Raw genomic sequence first — 19,550 nt, forward strand, 5'->3', positions numbered from 1 at the left:
GCCGCGAGCACAATTCGCGTTGAAAGAGTGGGACCGATAGCACCATGCTCCCATCCGCCGCTGCTTTGTCTGGAATCGACTGCGCTTTCCCTTTTTTGTGAATCGTTGACGCCTGAATTACATCTTAATAAACCGTCAGCCTTTCTGCCGGTTGTGTTAAAAAACGTCACATTCTTTCTGCTTTTTTTCAGGATTGAGTTTAATGATCTGCGTACCAAAATTGCTCTGGATCGCCTACTACTGAATATGGCGCCAGAGATGAGTTTTGGCAGAGCTCGGGTACTGGGATACCTCGTTCTAATCGTGGAATGGAGAGGGTGACGCGGTACAGGACATCGAAAAACTCGAAATGCCGTCTCTTAAACGTTGCCAAAAACCAAGGTGGGCAGTCCTCCAAAAGAAAGCATATTATAAAACAAGAGCGCAAGGTGAAGAATAGCCTTACCGTCACCACGTTTGCCTCGATGTGTTCATATACGAGCACTGTGTTCGGTGAGCGGGACAGCCATGTGTGCTGTATATCGTGCATATATTATCCAAGTACAGTGGGGAAACATCGCCGATGGCCTAAGTTATACAGGAGCCCACGTAACTGCTTGCTGCCTCCGAGCACTTTTAGGTTCAAACCTCACAATGTCTTTATAAGCATCACAACATGACCCTTCAAGCCTGTTGCTCACCTAACTAGCCCCGTATGACGTCCACGTGGCAACAGGGGCGTCCTCTGCATTGCCACATCAGGGATCCCAATATTGTGAAACGTTGACCATTGGACGATGCCCGATACAATGTGAGCCAAGTGACAAGCCAGGCAACGGAGAGGCCACGCCCATCAGACGGTCGGACAGTAGCGAGTCGCGATGCTGCTCCGGTCGCGGTGCTGCTCCGGTCGCGGTGCTGCTCCGATCGCGGTGCTGTTCCGGTCGCGTTGCTGCTCCGGTCGCGGTGCTGCTCCGATCGCGTTGCTGCTCCGGTCGTGGTGCTGCTCCGATCGCGCTGCTGCTCCGGTCGCGGTGCTGCCCTGATTGCGGTGCTGCTCCGGTCGCGGTGCTGCTCCCATCGCGGTGCTGCTCCGGTCGCGGTGCTGCTCCGGTCGCGGTGCTGCTCCAGTCGCGGTGCTGCTCCCATCGCGGTGCTGCACCGGTCGCGGTGCTGCTCCCATCGCGGCGCTGCTCCAGTCGCGGTGCTGCTCCGGTCGCGGTGCTGCTTCGGTAGCAGTGCTGCTCCCGTCGCAGTGCTGCTCCGGTCACGGCGCTGCTCCGCCAGCTGGCTCGTTGGTTGGCGACACACTCGGCTCGCGCTCCACGGCGCCGGGCGGGACCGGTCACGGCCTCAGTGGCGCCACACCAACCGGCCGTGCTCGCCAAGTCTGACGGCGCCACTGGCCACCAGCTCGACGGCCTCCGGGTAGGCGGCGTGCTCGGCCACCTTGACGCGCTCCTCCAGCTGAGCTTCGGTGTCGGCCGGCAGCACGGGCACGGCCCGCTGCACCAGCAGGGCACCCGCGTCCACCTCCTCCTGCCGGGGCGGAGGCGGCGGGGTTACGGTCGAGTACGGTCACCAGCGCTCTCCGCCGGCGGACCACCACCGGCGCACATATAAGGTACCACAGAACACCTATGTACCAGCCAGTGGATGTTTGTGTAGCTTGGCGAGCGCCGCTTCAAGGCGTTTGCGTTCCTCTCATCCCGCCCCGTGCAAGGGCGCGGCCGCGGGGCCCACGAGAGGAGGCAGTAACCAGAAGAGTGGGAGAGCCGCCGGCGCGGGGACGGATGCGCCGGCGGGACGTACTGTGTGGAGTGCCTGGGACGCGTGTCAACTACAGAAGTGACTTTGGACGTACCGCGTGTACCAGTGAGCCCGAGGCGGGGCACGGAACAGCAGAACTTACACACACACGGCGGGATGCCGGCAGACCACGGAGGCGGCCCCACACCACGTCAGCACAGTGGCCCTCGATCGCAAAAACGAGGGCAAATCAAAGTAGTTTCCAAACTCAGTTTCAGCTTCGGATTTCCCTCAAACCGTAAGAGGGTAAGATAGCCGATTTGGGAGTCGACTTATTCGTGAAGGCAGGTGTTGAGCCACGGCCGACGCACAATAATGATATCGGAATTTATCTAATGTTGGCTCCCGCTCACTTTGACCTACGGGTATGCCAGGGATACCGCGCCGCGATGCTAATGCACCCATGCATGGGTACCCTAACCATGGCCACCATGTTAGTGTACACAAACCATGTTTATTGGGTACACTAACATGATAAGTGTACCCGACAAATCCATGGGTACACTAACCATGGCTTCGTTACACCTGGCCCTACGAGGCTCCGGTGTAGCAAAGCCCCCCCCCCCCCCATAGGGCCAGGCATGTGCGCAGTGTCATCTGATTCCATGGTGATTCCCCATACGACCCAATTTGTCAGCCCTCCTCCAGGTAACGAGAAGACGTTATCCCCAGTGACCTCCGTGGACACTCCTTCCCGCCCCCCGCCCCCCCCCCCCCCCCGCCTCCCCCCATACGACAGATCAATGAAGATAGGACGAAGATGGTGGGGCTAGCATGGAATCACCATGGCGTCGAGCACCAGTTTACATGAGGCTCATGTAAACTTGGAAGCCGCACATCATTGGAAGCCACACATCGAACCAATATGCGGGAAAAATATCAAAAAGCTTGGGAAAAAGCACGCAATTAAAACCAGGAGAAAACCCTGTGGCGTTTAACAAAGCAATGCATTTCAATTACGGTTCCGCTGGGCGCATCTTTTAACGAAGTCTCATCTACACATTGGCGAATCTCTCACCTACACATTTGCACTCATCTACACGTGGCCGCGAATGGTGAATTGCTTGCCAAAGTCTTGATTTATAATACCCTTGACCTGGTAAGTTTCAGTCATCGCTGAGGTTTTCTGACGCCTTCGGATTCTGAGGTTATGCTGGCATAACATCGCCTGCCCTCACCCGGTGCTGGCAGGAAGAGCGGCACCGCGGTGAATCGAACCCCATACCTCTGACTTTTCACACACACAGCTAAATCACCGCATTACCGTTACCTCTTGGTACAGTCCTAATTCGCAACGTATAGATTCCTAGCGCATGCGTGTGTTTGGCGTGTACGTGATGCAATGAACTGGATACACGCATGCTACATCTCCTGCACATTTGAATGAAGTGTACATATCGAAATATTTCACTACCGAACCCGGAACACTAGTTCAGCCCCAGCGGTCACCACGATACGGCGCTCGGACGCAGTGGGCACCCCAGCCGGAGTCGGCTGACTCCAGCTGGCACCAGTCGTCGGTCACCACGACCCCAAGGGGCTGGGACGCCGCTGGCCGACTGCGGCCGCCAGCTCGGACAAAGCGCCCACCCCATCCCCCACCTTATTTCTGGCGTCTGGACAATTCAACGTGCCGCCGGGCCATGCACCGGAACCGGTGTCCTTGTCAACGGACAAGCATATGACAGGCAAACAAGCACCATGTCCCACATGCGGTCAGAAGCACGCCACGCCCGCCCAGATAATGGCGTGGCTGCCAGCGAGCATCCGAACGGTCACAGCCGTCATGTGCTGTGTGACGCAGTGAGTGTGCTCCACCGCTGGCGCGCCAGCCGGGCAGCTATCGAACATGACAAAGGTCACAGCCGTGCCGTGCTGTACGACACAGTGAGTGTGCTCCACCGCTGGCGCGCCAGCCGGGCAGCTATCGAACATGACAAAGGTCACAGCCGTGCTGTGCTGTACGACGCAGTGAGTGTGCTCAGCCGCTAGCGCCAGCCGGGCGGCCAGCGACACCGCACAGCCTGCCTGGGCCACCGACCTCGACGAAGTGGACGGAGCAGCCGGACAGGCGGACGCCGGCCTCCAGCACCTGGCGGTGCACGTGCAGGCCCGGGAACGCCGGCAGCAGTGACGGGTGGATGTTGAGCAGCCGGCCGCGCCACAGCTGCACAAAACTGGCGCACAGAGAGACGCACCAGTCAGATGAGGCTGCACACTGGGCCCAATGGAGGTCGTGTGGTACGGCAGCCAGCGGCTGCTGCGGGCTGGGCAGGCCGATACGTAACCACACACCGGCCGGAGACTGCTAGACTGAAACCGGCAAGCAGAGACGCGGCAGCCAATGACGCTTCCTGCAGGCCGGACCTGCTGCCCGCAGACGTGCGGCAGCTCCAGCTTATCGGTCTCACAATAAGATAAAAACAATTCCCGATTTCTGACACAAAAGGTATAAATATGACGACACACAACCCTGAAGAGTGATGGACAATAACGTCAAGAACTTACTGCTGACCATTTCAAGAATGTGCGCTGCCATTTTAAGTTCGGTGCTAACACGAAAGATTACTTGCCTTTATACCCATTAGCCCGCATCATCACGTATACTCCATATGGTACATAAATTGGCTCATATGTCAAGAAGGAAAGGCGAAGCTACAAACAAACGCAGCCAGAGATCGCCAGCTCCACCAGGGGTAAAAACTATTCCCAACTCCTAATATAAAATATATAAATATGACGACGCGCAGAAAATGCCGTCTTCCGAAAATATATCGAGGACGTCGACCGGGTACGAAATACCATACGTCACGAGGTCCGATACCGCGCACATTGCACATCACGCCAACCTCACAAAAGTCTAACACATCTCATTTCATTTCTGCAATCTTTCAAGCTTTGCGGTTCACCTGTGTTTTTACCTGTGTCAAGCGTCCGAAAGATGATCATTCTGCACGGTTCAGTTCCATGAACCCCATTTTGAGGCGAAAGATGGCGTGGCAATGGCCACGAACTAGCATTATTCAGTGAATTTGCTCTCGGTAAATGGGTTCAGCTCTTCGGGCGGCTACAGTTCTTCACTGAGTTCTAATGATCACGTTTTATAAAATTTTGCAAATTATCCATGATAACTCAATGGTGGTGCGAAAGCAGCATCCATTCACAGAACTGCTGAGACAAGAGAAGTTCAGATTGAACTACCTAACTTTTCACACTGGAATGACACACTTACGCGGCATTTGAGTCCACAAGTTGAAGGAGAAGGGCGTGGACGTGGATTGAACGACCATGGAATCCAAGAATACTGCGGCGACTCACCTACCCCGCTGATTCATTCCCATCAAATGCTTCCTGAGCGTCTTACTTTACCGTAAATGTGGGGCAGTGTCAACACCGTAATCGGCGCGATAGAGTGCCACCCACGATCTGTTTCTGCGTTGGTATCTTCCAGGAAAATTGCCTTTGGGGAAAGGATTAATCCCACATCTTTAGCATTTGCCCCTTTGCACATGGATGTGGGCCATTTTGCATTCGACCATGAGAAGATCTCTACTTCCATTTTCGAAGAAACTCATCGAGGTGCAACTTTGTCACGGTTTCACGGTGCCAAAATATTCTGGTGAGCGCAAACCATGGCAGCGTGGATGTCCTCTATCGGTGCATTTTGTCTTCGACCGCGCTGAACTTATTCTTAATATGCCAGCTAGCCTATAATCTTTTGTCTGATTACTAGTCTATGAGTTTGCTTCAACGACGTAAAACAACATTTGGCCACGCCGCAGACACAGACGGCTACCGTTCAGAATTCTACGTCCACATCACTCAGCATGAGTATTGCGACATATCCTGTAGAGAGGCGAGTAAGTCGCCGCCGGTCGCCGCCATGCGCTTCCAATTCAGCAAATGCGTATGGGTCGTCCTGAGCTGGGTTAGCAAAAAGCGAAGTAAATTCATTTGACGATAATTCGGGCTGAATTACGGCACGTGAAACACATGCCCGCACGGGGTCCGCAGTTCACGTCTGCAGCATGGCAGGGACATTGATTTGACGACCTCTAAATGGGCCCCTGAATCCCCGGCCGAAGCGCTCCGCTGACTGCACATTAGGCAGTGAGCATTGGACTTCGGAAGAATGGCGACGCCGCCACGAGACATACTGGAGGTGGCCCAATTCGTCATCACAAATGGCGTCCGACCGGTTGCAATTAGTGTCCAATATGAGCCGGTGAGAAGTCATTCCAGACCAGCACATGGGCCATTTAATTTGAGCGACAGGTCAATGTCCGTCCTGATGGCTCGGTAGGTTAGAGCGCCTGTCTTTTGTTTCACCATGTGTGGCGGGCTCTGTCCGACTCGCTTTAGGTGCTCGCTGTTTGCCCGACTGGGAATGTATGTGACCGGTAAGGTCAGGTGACGTCAGAGGCCAGGACGAGCCCTGCCGGGCATTGCGGCACGTTGGGCTTTCTTCGCTACATTCCACTGCTCAACCAGAATTTTATGGTCGGATGGTGGTGTCTGGACCAGCGCATAAAACACTACTTAGTGCGGACAATGTTCCCAGAAATCCATCCAATCAATCAAAAGGTTCCGACCAAATCTGCGAAAAGAAAATCGACGGCATGGGGCGAGCGCAACACAACTTATATTCCGCACAGCTAAGAACTTACAAGCAGACGGTTGCTCGCTGGTCTATAAACAGCGACGATTTTACCCGCAGCCATCCGACTTGGGGCTCTGTCCATAGTGTAACACGGTGTCATCTTATACAGCTGGAATTGTGCTTAGGCGTGGTCAGGTAGCACCGATATGACGTACCGACGGAGTTGTGCGCAACGGAAATCTACGAAAGTGCCAAACAACCGCACGATTCGCGCCTGCTTGTCACAGGAGTTCTGATCTTTCAAAACGCGTGAACGCCAGCGCTGAAATGGCACACAGTCATTGCGCCGGCCGTTTTGGGACCAGGACAGGACAGGACAGGACAGGACAACAGGGCATGTAATGTCAGGGGTGACTAACATGGATCCCACGTGACAGTGGAATAAGAACAGATATTTCATGTGATAAAGTATCATTCAACAACCAGCTGACTTTACCAGAATATCGCACCATCGCAATACTCTGTTGCCAGCAGATTGCGGCCAGCGCGTCCGTCATCCGAGGTGAGGGGCGACAGGCGGCCAGACCGAGCGGCAGCAGCGCCGAGCCCGCGGCTGACGGCGCCGGCGGCCCACCCAGCTCTCACCGGGCCGAGAGGATGCGCATGAAGCCGGCGCAGCACACCAGCTGCACGCCGCGCGCCTCCAGCGCCGCGTGCATGGCCAGGTCGAACTGCTCCCGGCCGGCGAACGCCGTGTGTCGGATCACCTGCGGCCGGCACCGGTCACAGGTCACCGCGAGACGTCGCCAGGATCGATCAGGTCATCAGAACAGCGCTAGGTACCGGTCACAGCCCTTCAGGTCATCAAAGCAGCGTCAGGTCACAGATCACCGCGAGACGCAGGTCAGAGCCGGTCAGGTCATCGGAGCAGTGCCAGGTCACAGGTCAGGTCACAGATCACCGCGAAGTCGGAGCGGGGTCAGACTCACAGCGGCGCAAGCCACACGCCCGCATTCGCGTCCTGGAATACGAGAGAGGCGGCTTCCCTGCCAGCTGCTCAGCAAGGCTGCTCGCCCACCTGGCACGGCACTCCGGCGGCGCGGGCCCGCTCCAGTCCCTTGACGCCGTCCTTGTTGGAGATGACCAACGCGAGCTCGGCCGAGCTGTCGACCCGCCCGGCGTAGTCAATCAGCGCCTGGGAAGCGGACGCAGATCGTTCACACCCGCACATGCACCCGCAGCCTGCACCGCCAACAGACAACCGACAACGTATTCGCTAACGCTACTTGCAGGCCCCTTGCCAGCTATCAGCGAATGTTTCCATGCCAAGCGTCGGGAAAAACAGTGCCCAGGATCTGTGACTATCAGCCGACACTGGTCAACCAGCCGGCGAGCACATTCGCTCAAGCTGACGCCCGCGCCTTCAACTGCTACGTAAACATTTCTTACAATCAGTTTGCTTAACAAACGTGCAAGCTCGGCAATCTCGCATCTCTACCCTCCGAATGTTTCCCATCGCCATTAACACCGACCGCACGTTTGCCCGGCCGTCTGACCGCCTGTGTGGAGCGCCGCCCGTCGGCAAGGCGACGGGCACCGCCCGGCCAGCGGGTCCGGGACGGGAGGCCGCTGCTCGGTCAGCGGGTCCGGGACAGGAGCCTGCCGCCCGGCCAGCGGGTCCGGGGCAGGCCTCCTGCCCGGTCAGCGGTGCGGGGCAGGAGCCTGCCGCCCGGTCAGCGGGTCCGGGGCAGGAGGCCGCTGCTCGGTTAGCGGTGCGGGGCAGGAGGCCACCGCCCGGCCAGCGGGTCCGGGGCAGGCCTCCTGCCCGGTCAGCGGTGCGGGGCAGGAGCCCGCCGCCCGGCCAGCGGACCTTGGGGAAGAGGCCGCATCCTGGCCGGTGGGCCCGGGGCAGGAGGCCGCCGCCTGGACAGCGTGCCCGGGGCAGAAGGCCACCTCACCTGCAGGTTGGTGCCGGAGCCGGAGATGAGCACGCCGACACGGCAGCGGGCCCGCACGGGCCGGGCCACCACGCCGGCCGCCGTCAGGCCGGCCATCACGGCACTCAGCTGGGTCTGCAGGCCGTCCAGCAGCACCTGAGGCGCCGCGGTGTCCCCGGCGCCGTCTGCACCGAACACAGAGGGCAGGGTCACACGCCACGTCCCAAGCCGTTCGGTCATCGCTCAGCGGGACCGAGACGCTGCAAGGCGATCAGAAACGACACCAGCTACAGCGCTAAACGTGGGTGGGACGCGGACAATCGCGTGGCGCTCATGCCAAGTGTTTTATTATAACATATATATATATATATATATATATATATATATATATATATATATATATATGCACGTATGTATGTATACTAAATCATGACAGCAATCGCCAAACGCACACACAGACCGTGTTCCCTTGCTGCACCCAAGGCTGCTGTCACCCCTCCTCTGGCGACCACCAGCCCCGCGGCCGGCGCAGCTGACGCACCATGCTGCCGTTCCTCCAGCCGTCCCACGGACAGCGCCGGGTGTCCGGCCTGCTCCAGCAGCTGCAGCGCCTCCTCACGGCGCTCGGCCGGCGCCACTAGCACCATGCCCAGGCCCAGGTTGAAGGTGCGCGCCAGCTCCTCGGCGCTGATGCCGCCTGACGCACGGACGGCACAGCAGTCACGAGCGCCGTCAGACGCGCACCGGGCCGTATGCAGCTCACGAACGACGGAGGTTCGATGCTGAGCGCGGTCACCCACGGGTTGGTTATTGAGGACCAAGGTTCGTCTGCTTAGCGGCTTCCGCTTTGCAACAGCTGTCGAAGACAGACGTAAGGACTGGCGACAGACGTGAGGACTGTCGAAGACAGCCGTAAGGACTGTCGACGGCAGGCGCAGGTCAGACGTGCCGGCCGAGGCCGGCCGCGCCAGCGCGGGCCGTGACCCAGCGGCGGCACTCACCGACGAGTGCGAGCCAGGCGGCAGCGGCGGCGCCGGGCGAGTCGGGGCGCAGCCAGGCGGCCGCGTCCAGCCGGGCCGCCAGCTGGGCGGGCAGACAGCGCGCCACGTTCCCGGGCAGGCCGCCACCGGTGACGTGCGCGGCGCCGGTCACCAGCCCGGGCCGGGCCAGCAGAGCCAGCAGCGGCGCCGTGTAGATGGCGGTGGGCGTCAGCAGCGCCTCCCCTGCGGCGGCGGACAGCGGCCGGCAGTCAGCCATGGCGCGCCGGGCGCCCGGCAGACCGGCACAAGCCGCCTGGCGAGGCAGCGCGAGACAGCGCCGCACCACTACCCACAGACTGAACGCAACAGGAACGTGGTACAGCAACATAATTTTGAACAGCACAGGAGATCACGACGCAGCAGCCAGGGGAGAGTGGACCGGTCCGGACCGCGCGAGCGGGCTCGGTCTCCGTACCCAGGCTGGCGGCGGACGGCATGAAGGGCGCCGTGTCGCGCTCGTAGCTGAGTCCGGCGGCGGCCACCACGCGGCGCACCAGGCTGAAGCCGTTGCTGTGCAGGCCGGAGGCGGGTAGCGCCAGCAGGGCGTCCCCGGGCCGCATGAGGTCGGGCCGCGGCAGGCAGTGCGCCCGCTCCACCACGCCGACCGCGAAGCCGGCCAGGTCGTACGCCCCCTCCGAGTAGACGCCCGGCATCTCGGCCGTCTCGCCGCCTGTCGGCAGGTCACGCGTGCACCTCGAACGCCACACTCAGCTGCTGGTGCCGACCGCCACACACGGAGCCCTGGCGTGACGCAGACAGACGCTGGCGGGAGCCCCCCCCCCCCCCCCCCGCTCTATACGACCGCGAGACGTGACGCTCGGTTAGTACAGGCAGATGAGTGACGTGACGCTCGGCTGATACAGGTGGACGTGAAACGTGACGCTCGACTGGTATAGGCGGACGTGCGCCGTGACGCTCGGTCAGTATACGCGGACGTGACGGAAACCAAGCGCCGTGATTTGTATTACGCCGTTTACGTTTCTCTGCCAATCGTGCCCGGCTCAGCATTGGTACACGGATGTTATCCCTCTACGTAAGGTAATTTGCATTAGTGTGCTCTTCGTATGGACTTGGTGAGAAAACTGTTGCCATGCTGTGGCACCAAGGAAATGTAGAATTCCTATCAGGACCAATCGGTTCCATAATACCTGGGACAGCGTACGGAAAAAGCCAGATGCTTTTACGCTAAGCAACGCAGACAGCGTCCAGCCTACGTGGTAAAATGTGATAAATGGTGTTTCGCAACATAAAGCACTTTACAAGGGACCGCAAAATCTAGTGAGCATATACCAACGGAAAACCAACAGAAAACCACCGTGTTCTTCGAGGGCCTGGCTTCACGTTTTTGCCTCCAAGGTAATGTTAGTCAGGCTCTTCCACAGTAGTCAGCATCCGCAGCGTCAGAGCTGTCTCACCGTCATATGCCCAGCAGGCAGCAGCGTCACAGAGCTGTCCCATCGCCCTATGCCCAGCAGACAGTAGCGTCACACGGCTGTCCCAGCATCCCACACACAGCAGGCATCAGCGTCGCAGAGCTGTCCCACCATCATATACCCAGCAGACAGCAGCGTCACAGGGCTGTCCCATCGTCCCATACCCAGCAGGTCGCAGCCAGCCAGTCGGCAGCCGTCCAGCACGCCGGAGACCAGCTGGTCGAGCGGCGCACTCTCCAGCCGGCCGGCGGCCAGGTAGTCGAGGAAGAGCAGCGGACGGCCGCCCTGGCACAGCAAGTCGTTGACGCACATGGCGACCAGGTCACGACCGAGGCCGGCCGGCCGGCCGCACGCCTGCGCCACCTGCCGACACGCGCGGCGCCACGGTCTCAGACGAGAGCGACAACCGACGCGGCCCGTCGCCGCACACAGCCGGCTCGGACCGGCCGGTCAGGGACGCGGCGCGCGCGGCGGCCGCCTCCCGCCGCCGACCGACCTTCAGTTTGGTGCCGACGCCGTCAGTGCCGGCCACGAGCAGCGGGTCGCGCACGTCCGCCGCGCCGGCCGCCAGGTCGTACACGCCGCCGAAGCCGCCCAGGCCGCCGCGCACGGCCACGCTGGCCGGCCGCTGCCGGAGCAGGGCGCTGATGCGCGAGACGAACGCGTCCCCCGCGCCGATGTCCACGCCCGCCGACTTGTAGGTTAGCCGGCCGGCACACAGAATCTCACTGGCGAGCACACAGGGTCGAGGCCACGGATCACAGGCGAGCCTGGTGGTGATGAGGTGGGCGGTGTCGCACCGCGGAGACGCCACGCTTGATTCGGGTGCGGGCTAAAGAGCGCTACCAGCCGTTTCCCGTTTACCACCGCGGGAGGATCGACAAATAGTACCACCCATGAGCAAACTACCAGATGGGACGCAAAACGTACCAAACACTGCTACACTGTCATGGAGGACCGACCGCTAGCCGCAACCGTTGCCCCGAGAAAGGAACGACGGGCGACCAAACAGACTGCGAGTCTTATCTCAGTGGAGTTGGATCACCTATGGCGCGTGTCGGGAGCAGTCTCGCCCCACGCCAGGGGGTCGTCCGACCTCTCACCGCGCCAGAGCTCGGGCCGCGATGTCCTGGCGGTACTGCTTGCCCTGGAACTGGACGCGGTCGGCCGCCGCCAGCGCCGCCTCGCGGGCGGCCGCCACACTGCTGCGCACTGCCACTACGTTCAGCACGCGGCCGCCAGATGTCAGCAGCGCGCCGCCGTCGTCCCGCCGCGTGCCGGCGTGGAAGAGCAGGCAGTCGGCAGCGGCGGCCTCTTCCAGGCCTGGCAACAGCGGCGGGACCGGTCACAGCGGAGCGAGAGCCGCTGCTGAGTACTGGCACCGAGGGGGCGCTCACAGCGCGGCAGCGGGAGCCGTGGCGGAGCCCACTAGCAGCTCCTCTCCACACATCGAGGCGTGGCTCGCAATGTGAGCTGACATCTGCTGATTCTAAGCACGCTAAGCTAGGTGTGTCGTCTCGTTATCCCTCTCCGGCCCGGCGCCCCACCTGCATCCCTCTCCGGGCCGGCTCCCCACCTGTATCCCTCTCCGGGTCGGCTCCTCACCTGTATCCCCTCCGGGTCGGCCCCCACCTGTATCCCTCTCCGGGTCGGCTCCCCACCTGTATCCCTCTCCGGATCGGCCCCCCACCTGTATCCCTCTCCGGGTCGGCTCCTCACCTGTATCCCCTCCGGGTCGGCCCCCACCTGTATCCCTCTCCGGGTCGGCTCCCCACCTGCATCCCTCTCCGGATCGGCCCCCCACCTGTATCCCTCTCCGGGTCGGCTCCTCACCTGTATCCCTCTCCGGGTCGGCTCCCCATCTGTATCCCTCTCCGGATCGCCCCCCATCCCCTCCCCACCTGTATCCTTCTCCGGGCCGGCGCCCCACCTGTATCCCCCTCCGGGTCGGCCCCCCACCTGTATCCCTCTCCGGGTCGGCCCCCACGTGTATCCCCCTCCGGGTCGGCCCCCACCTGTATCCCTCTCCGGGTCGGCCCCCCACCTGTATCCCTCTCCGGGTCGGCCCCCACGTGTATCCCCCTCCGGGTCGGCCCCCACCTGTATCCCCCTCCGGGTCGGCCCCCCACCTGTATCCCCCTCCGGGTCGGCCCCCCACCTGTATCCCTCTCCGGGTCGGCCCCCACGTGTATCCCCCTCCGGGTCGGCCCCCACGTGTATCCCCCTCCGGGTCGGCCCCCCACCTGTATCCCTCTCCGGGTCGGCCCCCACGTGTATCCCCCTCCGGGTCGGCCCCCACGTGTATCCCCCTCCGGGTCGGCCCCCACCTGTATCCCTCTCCGGGTCGGCCCCCACGTGTATCCCCCTCCGGGTCGGCCCCCCACCTGTATCCCTCTCCGGGTCGGCCCCCACGTGTATCCCCCTCCGGGTCGGCCCCCACGTGTATCCCCCTCCGGGTCGGCCCCCCACCTGTATCCCTCTCCGGGTCGGCCCCCACGTGTATCCCCCTCCGGGTCGGCCCCCCACCTGTATCCCTCTCCGGGTCGGCCCCCACGTGTATCCCCCTCCGGGTCGGCCCCCACGTGTATCCCCCTCCGGGTCGGCCCCACCTGTATCCCTCTCCGGGCCGGCCCCCCACCTGTATCCCTCTCCGGATCACCTCCCCCCCCCCCCCACCTGTATCCTTCTCCGGGCCGGCGCCCCACCTGTATCCCCTCCGGGCCGGATCCCCACCTGTATCCCTCTCCGGGCCGGATCCCCACCTGTATCCCCCTCCGGGCCGGATCCCCACCTGTATCCCCCTCCGGGCCGGATCCCCACCTGTATCCCTCTCCGGGCCGGATCCCCACCTGTATCCCCCTCCGGGCCGGATCCCCAACTGTATCCCTCTCCGGGCCGGATCCCCACCTGTATCCCTCTCCGGGCCGGCGCCCCACCTGTATCCCCCTCCGGGCCGGATCCCCACCTGTATCCCTCTCCGGGTCGGCGCCCCACCTGTATCCCTCTCCGGGCCGGCGCCCCACCTGTATCCCTCTCCGGGCCGGCGCCCCACCTGTATCCCTCTCCGGGTCGGCCCCCCACCTGTATCCCTCTCCAGGTCCGCCCCATACCTGTATCCCTATCCCGGCCGGCTCCCCACCTGCGATCTGGCAGCCGGTGGGGTAGGCGCCGGGGTAGCCGTCGCTCACCAGCACCACATCGACGGCGTGCACGTCAGAGCGCCAGGTCAGCTCTGACGGCTCCAGACGGCCCTCCACACACGCCTGGATGAGGACGGCGCTCGGTCAGGGGCGTCAAGACAGGCTCAGAGTACGCGGTCAGGGGTGCTGAGGTATGCTCAGGAGACGCAGTCAGGTGGTGCCGAGGCGGAAGACCATCCCTTACAGCTCGGAGATAAGGTTGGAACACACATTCACATATATCAGAGGCTGGCTATGAAAACACACCCAGGTCAGTCTGACGGATTACGCACACATGATCTAACATTCCCAGGCAGGTTAGGACAAATTTCCAGACGGGCGCAAAAAAAAAACAAGCTGACGCAGCCCTGACAAAGGCTAAAATCCACGACCAGATGGCTCCGCACACGGCTCGGAGAGGGCGCACGCCACTTGCGCAACACTCCACGTGCAGCGACGCTCTCAAATGAACAGAGCCAAGTACTGCTGACCAAATAAACACACAGCCGATTGCGTGCAGTAAGTAGTGCACACGTGTTACTTATGACAACAGCGTTCACTGCCCTCCCTTTGGCGCCGAAACTTCCACAGACACGCGTAAGCCTTCCAGGTACACATCTGAAGGTGGCAAGCTCAAATGGTGAGCATAGTTCCACAGACGTATTGCAGCGTGTTTTAAATGCAACGCTCTACACAACAACACTGGTCAGAAAACAAGCATGACGTAGAGGCTGTCGCACGCAAAACTGTATTTCTCTAAATGTTAAACAAAACGTTAGACGACCGCTTTGAATCGGCATTTTCAATGTCGAGCGACGCAGGGACCCGCACATGTCTGCGTCGCAGCGGGCACGTCTTCCACGGCACGCGACCTGTTTCTCATGCAGGGCATCTCCAGAAGCGTGGGAAACTACGTCAGTGAACTCCGGACGGGCGGCGAAGGATGCAATATGTCAAGGTGCGGTGCACAGGATTTGTCAGTCACGACCGCAACCGACCGTAGGCCGATGACAGCGGCCGCGTTAAAGGTCAGGAGACGTCAAAAGCACAGGACAGGCTGCACCGATGGTTGCGGTACGCTATGCCTTCGTCGCAAAATGATATTCCTGACGCGGAATTTCCTGACTGGATCGGATCAGACCTCACGCAACAAGTACTGCTTAGCAAGAGCGCTGATCCCAGAAACTCATCAGATCAAAAGGTTCGAGCTGCGCCTAACAAACACACGCGATGGCACTAGCCCAGCTCCAAATGACCAAGAATGCAGTTAAGAGTTTTGCACTTTCGAGCCAATGCCGTGCGGTGTCGGCGGATGGGCCGACAGAGAGGCACGTAAGCAGAGTTAGCGGTGTCGGCGGGTGTGTCGACAGAGAGGCGTGTAAGCAGAGTGCGCAGTGTCGGCGGGTGTGTCGACAGAGAGGCGTGTAAGCAGAGCGTGCGGCGTCGGCGGGTTTGACGACAGAGAGGCGTGTAAGCAGAGTGCGCGGTGTCGGCGGGTGTGCCGACAGAGAGGCGTGTAAGCAGAGCGTGCGGTGTCGGCGGGTTTGACGACAGAGAGGCGTGTAAGCAGAGTGCGCGGTGTCGGCGGGTGTGACGACAGAGAGGCGTGTAAGCAGAGTGCGCAGTGTCGGCGGGTGTGTCGACGGAGAGGCGTGTAAGCAGAGTGTGCAGTGTCGGCGGGTGTGACGACAGAAAGGCGTGAAAGCAGAGTGTGCGGTGTCGGCGGGTGTGCCGACAGAGAGACGTGTAAGCAGAGTGTGCGGTGTCGGCGGGTGTGTCGACGGAGAGGCGCGTCAGGAGAGTGCGCAGTGTCGGCGGGTGGGCCGGCCGTACCGTCAGCACGGCGAACAGGTCGGTCTGCAGGAGCGGCAGCACGGCCTGCGCCTCGGGGTCGCCCAGCCGGCAGTTGTACTCGAGCACCCGCGGGCCGTCAGCGGTGACCATCAGGCCGGCGTACAGCACACCTGGCCGCCGCCGGCGCCCGCCGTGTCAGGCCCGCCCGCCGGTGCACACACAAACACACAACACACCCGGCAGCGGCGACTGCCGAGGTCTGACGCGACTGTCACGGGATCAGAGCGCTACAGCCACCTCCTGTGCGGACAGACACGACGGTCACGCAAGCCACGGAAGAGAGCAAACTGTTAGAAATCAAGCAGAGAAAATATGAAAATCTTAACCGATCAGAATAACGTATAGAAAGCAGACCCGTTACCAAAAATTCGCCGTCATGCAGCACACGGAAGAGCCAAGCGACACGAGTCCTTTGCCCCATGCCACCAAACCAAACACACCTTTCAGCCGCAAGTGAGCACACCGCACACAAACCGCGCCACACAAGGCGAGACGCGGCGGCCGCTCCGGCGCTGCCGGGCGGCCGACTCACCGACGTAGGAGACGCCGCCGGCGCGCCAGTGGTCGACCAGCGGCTGGAAGCAGTGGCCGGCCAGCGCCGCCAGCTGCGCGTCCGAGAGCGGACCGGGCGCCGGCGCCGCGGCCCCCATGCCGCCCGTGTTGGGCCCGCGGTCGCCGGCGCGCAGCCGCTTGTGGTCCTGCGCCGGCGGCATCAGCGCCACCCGCTGGCCGTCCGTGAACGCCATCAGCTGCGGCAGCGCGGCACACGTGAGCTGGCGCCCGGCCGCCGGCCCGCCACCGAAACATGGCCACCACACGCGCCTACCGATTGGCGGAGGTGTGAGAGGACCGAACGCGTTGGGTAGAGCTCACATGGAGCAGTGGGAAGGACAGTGGGCCAAAGACGCTGAGCCGTCAAAGTGGAGGACAATGTCAGAACTGCGAGGTAGAGACAGGTCGGAAGTCTCGACCGATCTTCATCCCGCTTGGGAAAAGGGAGCTTACGGACTGCGAAAGACACATTATTTTCCCCCCTAAAATTTTTCACCCACAAAAGCCCGCCAAGTCTGAGCCATCACTCCGCCAAAAGCCCGCGGGTTTTTGCAGGTCAGAAACTGGCGGGTTGACAGGGTTGACAGGCTGAACAGTTGCGAACCGACTCGGGACACACGAAAACAAGATCTTGTGTTGCAGCGAGAGGCGTTGCATCCATACAACGTTATAACTAGCCGAACAAGCCGAACGCCCAGTGAGTTCGCTGTGCGTGCGGCACCGGCAAACGTGCCCTCGCAATTCCGCCTGGGGCGTTTTTCAGGGGAGAACGGTCATGCTCGGTATCAGCTGATCGGCCGGAGCGGACGTGAGGCCTGAGAATGGAAGAGGCCCTGGTTCTGGTCAACAGGTCAGGTCAGAGCGACTCGTGTGAATGGTCTGGGGGCATGGCCGCGCTAACCAATATTTTCGTCCGCATTTGCCATTGTCCTGGCCTACGAAGCTTGCATTCAGTGAGCATCTTTGATGTTGGTGCAGATTATTGAAACCCAAAAGCGGAAGTCTATAACACTGGTGATAGAAGTGGGATCGAAAACCAAATGATGAATTCAGATTGCAGTATGTCAGCACACGAACCCAGCGCCAGGAGAAACAAACATCAGCAGCCCGAGAGGTGTTCGCCGCAATGACAGCAACTGGATTGCATTGATACAACCGCTGGCCAGCGAAATCTGGGCCGAAAGCTTGCCATGGATGGCATTCATCGGTCATAGTTTCGTGGGCTCGTCCCAGCAGATACAGAAGCAATCCTCAGGCGTCAGGCAGCGGCTGGTTCGGCGCGCCAAAAAGATGGAAGACAAGATAGGCCACCTGTCTTGCAGGAAGACCACGTGAATCGCTAAGAGGTGTGATGTTGTCAGGTGACCGAGTGTATTGGCTGGCTGAAAGAGAAGACTAACTAGCTGTGAGGAGACATGGTGGTTGGAAGAGAGTTTTACAATGAGACCATCCTCGCAGAAATTTAATATCTTAACAGGACCGTCGAGATGCAGCAGTCTCGCCAGCTGGCCACAGCCGTCCACCGGTCCGTCGCGACTTCGGCTTATGTAACGGCTGTCCGAGGTGCACAGGACCTGAGCTGAATAATCATCCCAAGCACGTGCCAAGAATCCCGCAATTCATGGGAAGTCCACCTGGGAAGCGTGTCCGACCAGAAGATCCCACCGCTGCCACCAAATGTTCTGAACCGGCATTTTATGGTTCCAGTGATGCTATTGCCATTGGAGACGTCTACAAAGCACGAACCTCGTGTATCGGGACAACGGCACCTTCAGACAGAAACTGCTGCTGTTCAAAGCCCAGCACGCACGAATCGTCCTGCGCGTACCCCTGGCCTGCTACCAGGTATTCACCCGCTATGTTTACCTATGCATTACTTCTGGTCTGATGCACCAAGGCCCACTGTATGCTTCCCAATCATCCTGGAATCAGTCCAGTGCGGCTGCGCACAAAGGGAACACGAAGGACGAAGACAGAGTTGATTGGAAGACGGCAGCAAAAGCGAGCCAAGGGGAGGAGAAAACGATGGATGGCTGAGTGGAAATGAAGTAAAAGCCAGGGTATGGGAGCATCACAGGTACCACCAACTTCCTCCACATCCTCTCACCGACAATTCCTCGCCGGAGAGCTTCTGCTCCACCACGATCGTGCTGCCGGCCTCGCCGAACGTCCGCTCCAGCAGCATGGCGTCCACCGCACGGCACGCCTCGGCCTCGTCCGACGCCACCACCACTCCCTTCCCGGCGGCCAGGCCAGCCGCCTTCACCACCAGCCGCCCTCCGCCACTGGGGAGGGGCGTGTGCAGGGTAACCGGCAGCGCCTCCTTTCCCGGCGGCCAGGCCGGCCGCCTTCACCACCAGCCGCCCCCCCCCCCCCCCCCGCCACTGGGGAGGGGCATGTGCACGGTTACCGGCAGTACCACTAGCCATCGAGTTACGTTACAACTACGGTTACACGCACGCACTACCACCACCAGCGATACGCTAGTGCTCTCACGGACAAGAGACCACATTTCCTCCCACGGCGTCAACGGCTAACTGAGCAATGCGACGCGTTCCTGCAGCACATTGCTTCACCGTCGGGTAGAAGAACACAAGGTGCGCCAGCAAAACATTGTGTAAGTGGGCCAGTAACAATCGCAACAGTAACAGCGATATCAGGGCACCGGCAACAGTGCCGAGATCCAGCTTAAAAGACAGCAACAATGCAGACAGGGGCTAAGAGGACGCTACGTAAACAATGATATATCCATTACGCGTCAAACCCCACGTAAAAATGCTATTACAACAAACTAAGTTACTCGTGGTGTAACACACCAACTGTGCAATGCAGACGTCAAAGAGCATGCAACAGCTTCAAAATAAGACCATTTTACCTTCGGATATACTGCTTGGCTTCCTCTGCATCAGTGAATGTTTCAAAGTCGGCGGTGGGGATGTCTAGTTCACGCATCAGCCGCTTGGTGGCAGCCTTGTCCGCCTCGACCTGCGCGCCGGCGGCCGACGGTCCGAAGCAGGCTATCTGGGCGGCCTGCAGCGCGTCGGCCAGGCCCTCCGCCAGCGGCGCCTCCGGTCCGACCACGACCAGGCCTACCGAGCGGGACCGGCACAGGCGCACCACCGCCTGAGGCGAGTCAGGCGACGCTGGGTTGGAGACCGCGCGACACA

The 19,550-nt window shown here is 60.7% G+C and overlaps 1 protein-coding gene across 1 annotated transcript; it reads right to left on the reverse strand.

Moving 5' to 3' along the window:
* Nucleotides 1-1,332: 1,332 nt before the first annotated feature.
* LOC119097321 (trifunctional purine biosynthetic protein adenosine-3) lies at nucleotides 1,333-19,506 on the reverse strand (the record flags this gene model as incomplete). Its single annotated transcript, XM_037220369.1, is given in 17 exon segments — nucleotides 1,333-1,518; nucleotides 3,830-3,965; nucleotides 7,034-7,155; nucleotides 7,467-7,583; nucleotides 8,347-8,510; nucleotides 8,867-9,022; nucleotides 9,327-9,358; nucleotides 9,497-9,548; nucleotides 9,781-10,035; nucleotides 10,963-11,161; nucleotides 11,295-11,526; nucleotides 11,902-12,121; nucleotides 13,938-14,061; nucleotides 15,811-15,941; nucleotides 16,364-16,580; nucleotides 18,491-18,668; nucleotides 19,259-19,506. Coding segments are annotated over 17 exon segments (2,769 nt in total), but the record flags the coding sequence as incomplete, so codon positions are not given.
* Between the last annotated feature and the right edge of the window lie 44 nt (nucleotides 19,507-19,550).

Source organism: Pollicipes pollicipes, unplaced genomic scaffold (genome assembly GCF_011947565.3).
Source record: "Pollicipes pollicipes isolate AB1234 unplaced genomic scaffold, Ppol_2.1 Scaffold_4295;HRSCAF=5057_pilon_pilon_pilon, whole genome shotgun sequence".
NCBI classification, from domain to species: Eukaryota; Metazoa; Arthropoda; class Thecostraca; order Pollicipedomorpha; family Pollicipedidae; genus Pollicipes; species Pollicipes pollicipes.